This window comes from Trachymyrmex cornetzi, unplaced genomic scaffold (genome assembly GCF_001594075.2).
Source record: "Trachymyrmex cornetzi isolate Tcor2-1 unplaced genomic scaffold, Tcor1.1 scaffold580, whole genome shotgun sequence".
Classification (NCBI taxonomy): Eukaryota; Metazoa; Arthropoda; class Insecta; order Hymenoptera; family Formicidae; genus Trachymyrmex; species Trachymyrmex cornetzi.
Window position 1 is genome coordinate 1 of NW_017299894.1, and position 9643 is coordinate 9643.

The window sequence follows — 9643 nt, forward strand, 5'->3', positions numbered from 1 at the left end:
GAATAGATTATCCTCCGAAACTTTATCACCAACTAAAATTCCAAAATATGTTACAAGAGCTGATATTTCAGAAGAAGACATTACTAAACAATCTTGCTTTAGATGATGCTCGTTTATTGGTGGAATTGAATTCCCCATATCTATATTACACGTGTGATTAAAATATTTAATTCTGCTATTTAATAACTTAAGAGAAAAACAATTTTCTTTTATTAAAGGATTTATAATTTTGGCTATGACGTATCTACAAACTCCTTCATATAAATCATGCATTATATCAAATAATGCAAGGATTTTGTTATCTCCTTGGAATTCTAAATCAAAAACAGTTCTTTGAAGTAAATACCAGATGTGCTCTGCCGCAGGTGGATATTTCAAGTCCAGGACGACAAAACTCATAAAACATATCTCCAAAGCTTTGAACACTGTTTTCACTTTATACGAGATGTCATCGATTCTTACAAAAATTGACTGAATTTCTGTTATAGAAGGTCCTACTACAACTATAAAAGGCTGCAAGGTCAATCTGAATTTTTGAAGCCAATTTCTCTTCTTTTTATTATTATCGACGCATATAGTAATACCACACATTTCTAAATGAATCAATTCGTTAATAATTGGTTTGAAAGACACTTTATTACCAAAGGTTTCACGATCTCCACTATATATAAGTTCACCAAGGAAAATATTTTCTAAAGATGAGGCATGAGCTTTTGGTATACCTGCAATTGTGTAATACAGACCTCCTAATTTATATATAGATGATCTTGATCCTAAGGGGTTTCCCGTTTCGAAATCATCATAATATAACAACAAAGGCAGTAATAGTTTATCATTATTTTTCATAATTAAATTTTTCCACACATTTCCGTAAAAAAAACTTGAAATATATTTTTTTGCAGACTCTTTTACAATGTAATCTTTGATTGACATGAATACCCCCGGTAATTCTAAATATTGTTTTAGTGATTCTCGTAACGGAATAAAGTATCCTTCACACTTTTTTATGTTACTTTTGTAAAATTTTTATCTCTCTGATTATCGAACATTTCTCCTATAAGAAATTTCTGTGGTTGTACAAGCCACTTAGATTTTTCTAAAAATTTTAAACGTTTGTGTTCTGTCGAATATTTTTCAAAAGGCTTTATATTATTGAAGACATTATTGAACACTTTACAAACATCATTATCCTTAGAAAAAGATGTTTCAGATTGTAATTTGTCTTTTATATGTGACAGTAAATCTTGTACAAGTTCTGAGCAATCATCAACTAAAATTTGCACAATATTTCTAGTAATGGAGGTATTACTATATAGCTTCGCAATGAATTTCAATATTGCATCATCGATTGTTTGTATACTAATTTCAATCATATCTTGAATATTTCTGTCGTCAGCTTTAACATTAGATTTGTTGCTATCGTCAACAGTTAGTATATCAGTATTATTTGAACATGATGTTTCATCAGTAATGTGAACATTTGTAAATCTATTCAATGAAAGCAATACATCATTGTTATTACAAAGTTCTTTATGCAAAGTTTTATAATGTTTTTTTAAAGACTGAATGTTAACGAATTTCCTAAAACACTTAGAAAAACCACATTGAAATCTTTCTTCATAAATATGAGTTGCCTTCATATGTTTTATTAAATGTTCGATACTTTCAAAATCTCGATGACAAACAGTACAAATCATTTTTAAAATAATAGATATTCGTAATTTTAGATTAAATATACTATAAAGTGTTTTTACCTGAGACTTTATATAAACACTTAGTTTTCACCTTGGAATTGTATATTAAAAATAATTCTTTGAAGTATCAGATATGTTTTACCGTAGGTGACTTTTAAGTCTAAGACGACAAAAGACAAAACTTATTTCTAAAGGAACACTGTTTTCATCTTATACGATGTTATGGATTCTTATAAAAACTGATTGATAAAATTATCAACTAACAAATAAAAAGTCTATACTTTTATAAACACTAGAATATAAAAATAATATTTCAATATAATATATTAGTAATTCCAAGGTAAAAACTATTTACATATTTTGTAATCACATAAGTCATAAAATTTTATTTTCACCTTGGAATTCTGTATAAGTTTTTTGAAATACTAGATGTGTTTTGCCGCAGGTAAATATTCAAAGTATAGAACGACAAAAGACGTAAAAACTTATTCCTAAAAGTTTAAACACTGTTTTCATGAATGTTATGGATTCTTACGAAAACTAATTGATAAAATTATCAACTGATAAATAAAGAGTCTATACTTTTATAAACATTTAGAATATCAAAACAAAACTTTAATATAATATATTAGTAATTCCAAGGTAAAAACTATTTAGATATTTTTTTTATCACATCACAAATCATAGGGATTTTGTTATCTCCTTGGAATTCTAAATCAAAAACAGTTCTTTGAAGTAAATACCAGATGTGTTCTGCCGCAGGTGGATATTTCAAGTCCAGGACGACAAAACTCATAAAACATATCTCCAAAGCTTTGAACACTGTTTTCACTTTATACGAGACGTCATCGATTCTTACAAAAATTGACTGAATTTCTGTTATAGAAGGTCCTACTACAACTATAAAAGGCTGCAAGGTCAATCTGAATTTTTGAAGCCAATTTCTCTTCTTTTTTATTTCCTCTTCTACGTCACCAGGAATCTAAAATAATATAATACTCACAATTAGATCTTTTTTCAAAGAACAAAAGAGAGGAACTGAAATATATTTAGATTTTAAAGACTTTGACATGAAGTACTACAGCTTCTTGTGATTCAACTAGAGTTGGTTTGAAGATATTTTTGCCAACTTTTGCTTTTGGCGATTTATTTGGTAAAAGCGAAAATAATAAATAAATTTTTTACAAAATTAAAATTTTCGAATCTGAAACAAAAACATTATTAATAAACATTTATACAAATTATTCCATTTTTCATTACCATTTGGAATAGTGCTGTCTAACATATCCAGCAATAGTTTGTTGGTACAATCCAATTCTTTGCCTCTCAATTCCAAGACAGCATCGAATAACAAATTAAATTTTTCTTGAACATTCTTATACGTGTCTTTATGTAATCGTAAATAATCCTTTTCAATCTATAATTAAAAAATACATTCGAATTTTGCATGATTTTTATTCTGAAAATGATGCTACGTGACATTACAAGGCAACAGTACAAATACATTAACTAAATTACAGTAAATAATACGTTAGAGATTTCCCCAGACATTTTAATTAATGATTCAATAACTATTGTGAATTTAAAGAAATACATGATTTTGCTCTTCATTTTGACCTTTTGTAATATTTTTTTATTACTTGTTAGATACTCTATATATATATATATATATATATATATATATATGTACATAATACATATATACTACAGTTATTTACCAATACATAGCCCTTTGAAGACGTTAATATGTTCCAATCATCAAATATTGAAACTAAATTACGATAAGTTGTATGATCATGTATCAAATTTTTTCTAAATACAAATGATTTTTCCCAATGATACAAGACTTCTTCCCAAGGTTCAAAATTATTTCGAAGCCAATTGTGACTCTCTCTCTGCTCCACTTCATCCTCGCCATTATCAGTATTTGCTACAAATAAGAATGTAATGAAGTCTGTATAAAATTATATATAATATAAAAATGTGTTAGTTACACCAACCTTCGTTTAAACTGTCTTTATCTTGGACTTTCTCGGAGGAAGATCTAATCAATTGGCATTTCCTTAAAAACGCTAACATGTTTCTATTTTTATCAACTAATTTTCCTCTAGCGATACCGGATTTGTGATTTTTTGAATCTTTCTTTTTTACGGGTGGACAATAGTATACTTCTTTACATTCAGCAGGAAAGAGAGTAATTATATGATTCGCAATCTTATTTAATTTGTCGTTATTTAATTGAACACTGAAAGAGTAAGTACAGTTATATATTATTATTCTCCTAGCTATAAATAATTTCGCAAAAATAGACATTCACATTATACATTAGTAACACAAACTGAGAAAAAAAGAAAAGTGCATACTCTTGTGTATATATATATGTATATGTATACACTTACTTAACGTTATTATCAAAAAAGTAGCAAATAATAATGTTTGCCAAATACTGTTGACGTTTTAGTGGCAATCCACTTCTTGTGTTATATGAAGCTATAATCGCTTGTCCCGTTACTGTTTTTTGAAGCAATGCTTTCAAATCAAAGCTTTCTAACTGTAAAAAGAATCCAACAGAAGCATATTTTTAGCGAATTATCTTTTTTTTGCGTTATGGTTTGATAAATGCATCAAATAGTAAACATGAATCAATTATTGAACAACATAAAATTGATCTAACATACTAAAATATTAATTTATTGATGATGTTTGAAGTTCAAGAAAATGTATCATACTTTTTATAGCTTGTAAAATTATTTTTTTGAAATTAAGTTTTTTATATTGAAAATAGTTCTTACTCTTTTATACTTAATACTTTTACTTGAAAAAAGAAGTGTGTCTTATGTCACACATTTATTTTAGTACGTAATTTATGTAAAATTATCACATAATTTATTATATCAGGTAATTAGGTCATAAATTAGGATACTTTAGAGATATGTTTACATTTTCCTTATTATTTTGAACATGGTAGCATGACAATAAGTCACATTAACAAATACCAGTGATAATTTATTGTAATTCAAATTCTGAAGAATTTTATGGTACGTACCTTCAAGTTCTCTACTGTTTCAATCTTCTGTATTTCGGTTAGCTCTTTATCATTGTTTAATATTATAATATTTTGTGTATCATTTGTAACAGAAGGACTGACTTCAACCAAGAGTGATTGTGTAATATTTTCTGTAGGTGTTTCCATATCATCGCTTACTGGTGTTTTATCAAGAGGTACTACCACTAGAGAGTCTAACATTTCTTGTGGTGTTACTACTAGAGGGTCTAACATTTCTTGTGGTGTTACTACTAGAGGATCTAACATTTCTTGTGGTGCAATAGCAAGTGTCAGAGTGGGAGTCACCGAAGGCGTTGAAATAGGAGTCACAAAAGATTCAGGAGAAGCTTGTCTTTCTTTCTTTAAATCGTAATTGAAATAATTTTGCAGTGCAATTCTTGCACCTATCGATGGTATAACTTCAGCTAGTTCTGGACGTTGATTAATAATCATGTATTTTAAAGTATCATAAGTGACATCGTTATCTAAAAATTTAAATTAATAATGTAGAATTTAATGTTAATATTACATTATTATAAATTTAACAATGTACATGAAAAGTATTCTCAAGATAATTTTATGTAGTCATATTTAAAAAGTAGCCATTTTTTTACAGTTATAAATTATATATATTAATGTGAGAGAAAAATTAAAATATTCCATAATCATAGAAGACGCTATACTATATTGTACTTTCATAAATATTGAATATGTAAAAAGAAATTTTATTACGTATTGCCTTGTATACGTCGCATTGGCCAAAGATTCAAATTAAAATAACGGTTTATACGATCTTGTTTAATGATGTTCATATATGTAAGCTTTAACTATTGACATTCATGTAACGTTTACCCTATAGCAGTTCTGTCCTTTGAAGATAGATAAATAAATAGATAAGCATAGATACATAGATGGATAAATAGATAGATAGATAGATAGATAGATAGATAAATAGATAGATAGATGGATAGATAGATAGATGGATGGATGGATGGATGGATGGATGGATGGATGGATGGATAGATAGATAGATAGATAGATGGATAGATAGATAGATAGATAGATAGATAGATAGATAGATAGATAGATAGATAGATAGAGAGAGAGAGAGAGAGAACATAAGCTTTATTTTTTACATTTTTTCCATAGATAAGATATGATTCCAAATATATGATACTTATCAGATTGTCGCTCCAACGCTCTAAATGTAGTTGTTTTAATATATTTTTTAATTTATCTTCCATAATGTTGGATCGATGAGAGCATCTCACAACTCAGATGGTGTTGCTAACCAACAATCTTGACAGTGGTGACGGGATGAATCAGTGTCGGCAATAATTCCAAAAAGATAATTCTGTTTTCACAGAAGAATTACACACTATATTTTAGAAAATACACGAATGTGCAATACATCATGAATGCTTTATAAACGAACAAACGAACGAACGAACGACCAAGAAGTGAACGATCTAACGCAGTTACGCAGGACTCGGCGAGATCTGCACGTTTCGGCTGATTTTCAGCTTACTGCGCACAAGTTGCATACTTTATCAACTCATGCGCAGCCTAAATACCGAACAGGTTGATGAGATAAGGGACAAAAACCAAGCTGAAAATCGGTCAAAATGTGTAACTTTCGCCGAATTCTGATCTAACGGACTAATGAATCACGAATAGCGCGTTGCTATTATTATCATAATACTTTATGTGCTAATTCTATGTCCGGCGGCACGCGTTTCGGCGAAACATTCTACATAAGAAGTATCACACTTAATACCTGCTCGACGCGTGGCGCTTGCGATCGTATATAGTTGTTTTCCCCTCATAACAGGTGACTCTTACAAAAAAAAACAAAATGTTAATAATAGCACTACATTTGCAATAATTGTATCACTAACGCACTACAGCACACGAAAATCTGAACGCTTATTCCGCCATGTTGCATTGATGCAATATTCAGAGTAGGAACCTTTGATCCAAACAAAGATTTATTTCTGAGAAATAAATGCATTCTCCAGAAATAAATATTTATTTGCCTATAAAGATCAACTGATTGTAACTAATGTTTGATTGCTATACAAAAACATTAATTTGTCTCAAATAAATTTATTTTTCCAGCAAGAATTAAACGAAATTTCTCTTACAAATAATTAAAAAAGTGAGATACATTTCACAAAAATATATATTTCGTTATTACAACCAAATTTGATTATAACAAAAAAATATTGAAGAAAATGTCATGAAGTAATATTTGCTTCGCTGTACTTAACAGTTTTCTTTCAGTGTATATTTTAGAGATAATTGATAGATTGAAATAAGATTATAAAGAAAATCCTTGTTCTTATGAAGTCGCTCTATCAGTCATGCTTGTATCATCTAGAAATTAATTCAAAGTTTGATAAAACAACAAATAATTTTATAGTGTGCAAGTAATGTTGCATCTCGAAACACTTGAAAATTTGTCTCCTTTTGAAATTAAAGTCTGGTTTTTTATTTGCATTATAACATAATGTATATTTTACAGAATATATAAAAAAGCAAATTCTATGCTATCTTAATTTCTATCTGTGATGGAATTTATTTTAGTCTATCGAAGATACTCTGTCGACCATCAAAAGATGAGTTTGCGATATTCACTGATGCCTTCAAGATGCTTGACGCTACGACTGGTGGCCAGATAGAATATTCTCATATAATAAAAGACAATACCAATTAGCACCGAGGTATCAGCAGTTATACGTTTGCGGTGGCTACCACAATGATAATGCCCAGCAGCGCTATACCGATCTGAAGACAGTCAATAAACGCAGCGGGCAGCATCTCATCAACCGACATCAACCGTTTCCATGTCTTTGGAAAAGCGATTGAGTACACGTCCCGAAGTATTAGTGTTAAAGAATCGCATAGTGGCGCGACTGATGCTGCGAAACATGCGATCGTGCAAGCGCACTGAAGCCCTCATGCATCCAAAAAAACGTCCATGAACGGATAAGGGTGATGATGATTGTTACACAATCAGCCCGCTATAGATATAGATGCACTGCGTGCGGGTGAGAGCACTATTCGGATCTTCTACAACACCGTTGTCCGTTTGGCTCATCTATAAAATTATATAATTAATAATTCCTATATAATCAATATGCAGAAGAATCTGTAGAAACTTTCTTATAGATTTTGTTTTATTCACGTTCTTAAAAATAAAACTTCTCTCTCTTGAAAATTTCGTATTTTAATTTTAAGGAAAAATTCTGCTTTTACTTATGAAAATTAAATTACAAATTTGAACTTTTTCCACGATAATAATAATTGCTCATTCAAATTCTTTATGTATAATATTATAATCAAAACTGGCACAACCTTGAGAAACAATTTTGAGTAAAACTAGAATTTAAAATGATGTAAAAACTAAATAATAAATATATTATTTATTGTACACATAGTGATGCACTTACATAGTTTTCCTCTATATTTAATAATAAATAAAAACTTAATATTGGTCTCTTTTCATTATTATAGATGCATGCCGTAGAGAGAGAGACAGAGTACAAGATAAAATATTTAGAAAATTGAATCTGCTTATCAACTTCATTGCAAATCCGGAAACAAACCAAATAGTCGTAACAAATGAAGCAAATTTATTACCAGAATTTCCATTAGCAACAAGAAAATCATTTTTAGATATGGAGAAAGATTTACAAACAGAAAAAATCCGGAAACAATTTGTGAGTATTTACTTCTCAAAACTAAGGCTATTATACACTACTCAACAAAATTAAAGGATCACTTGTTTCACCCTGCAAAAAATAGGCAAATTTCGAGATAGAATAACTTCGTCAAAAATCATCGTATTGAGATTTTTTATAAAGCATTTTAAAACCTGAAATCTCTACTTTTCAGACTTGTACATAAAAAAAACCGTGTTACTGATATTTCATAAAATTACACAATCATAAATGAAGATCCATCAGATCTCAAAATTTTTTACGAAATTTGCAAAGTTCCATGGAGCCAAGTAAAAATTGTACACAAATGCGGTTTACAGCTTTCGAAAGAATGTATCTTTACCTTTAATTTGCTTTTTTAGATAAGACCTCTGTACAATTCTTTTCACCAAAAGTTATTCAATCATCAATGTTGAAGCAAAAGGTCATTTTTACTTCAATGTTGAATAACTTGGTGAAAAAAAATTGTACAGAGGTCGATAAAAATGCAAATTAAAGGTAAAGATACATTCTTTCAAAAGCTGTAAACCGCATTTGTGCACAATTTTTACTTGGCCCCGTGGAACTTTGCAAATTTCGTAAAAAATTTTGAGGTCTAATATATCTTCATTTATGTTTGTGTAACTTTATGAAATATCAATAGTGCGGTTTTTTTTAAATATAGGTCTGAAAAGTAGAGATTTCAAGCTTTAAATGCTTTTTTTTAAATCTCGATATGATGATTTTTGACAAAGTTATTCTATCTCAAAATTTGCCTACTTTTACAGGATGGAACAATTAGTGATCCTTTCATTTTGTTGGGTAGTGTATCATAGTGGTATAATACCTACTAAAAAAACTATCATATACGTTCAAATCCACTGCATCCGAAAACGTTATTACATTGCAAAATAATATCGCTTATATAAATTTATATATATAATATATATAATTTTTAATTACAGAATAGTAAAATTGCGAGAATTGGAGGAAATTCTTTTAGTGGGAAAACAAGAAACATATTAAAATTTGTTTTGGTAGACACATTGTGTCAAAAATTATCATGGACAGGACGAAATGAGTCTCTGGGAATAAAGGATACAGTATTTGCCAATATTATTATAGGTAATTTAATTTAATAATTTTTAATGTTTTTTAAATTTTTTATGTTAAGTGTAAAATCTGTAATTATATATATATAT

The 9643-nt window shown here is 29.0% G+C and overlaps 1 protein-coding gene across 1 annotated transcript; it reads right to left on the bottom strand.

The window, feature by feature from the left end:
• Nucleotides 1–346: 346 nt before the first annotated feature.
• LOC108766410 (uncharacterized) lies at nucleotides 347–7575 on the bottom strand (the record flags this gene model as incomplete). The annotated part of the gene is made up of 7 exons (XM_018515693.1): nucleotides 7524–7575; nucleotides 4741–5225; nucleotides 4094–4245; nucleotides 3695–3939; nucleotides 3413–3624; nucleotides 2955–3111; nucleotides 347–722 (listed from the first exon to the last, which is right to left on the bottom strand). Coding segments are annotated over exons 1-7 (1679 nt in total), but the record flags the coding sequence as incomplete, so codon positions are not given.
• Between the last annotated feature and the right edge of the window lie 2068 nt (nucleotides 7576–9643).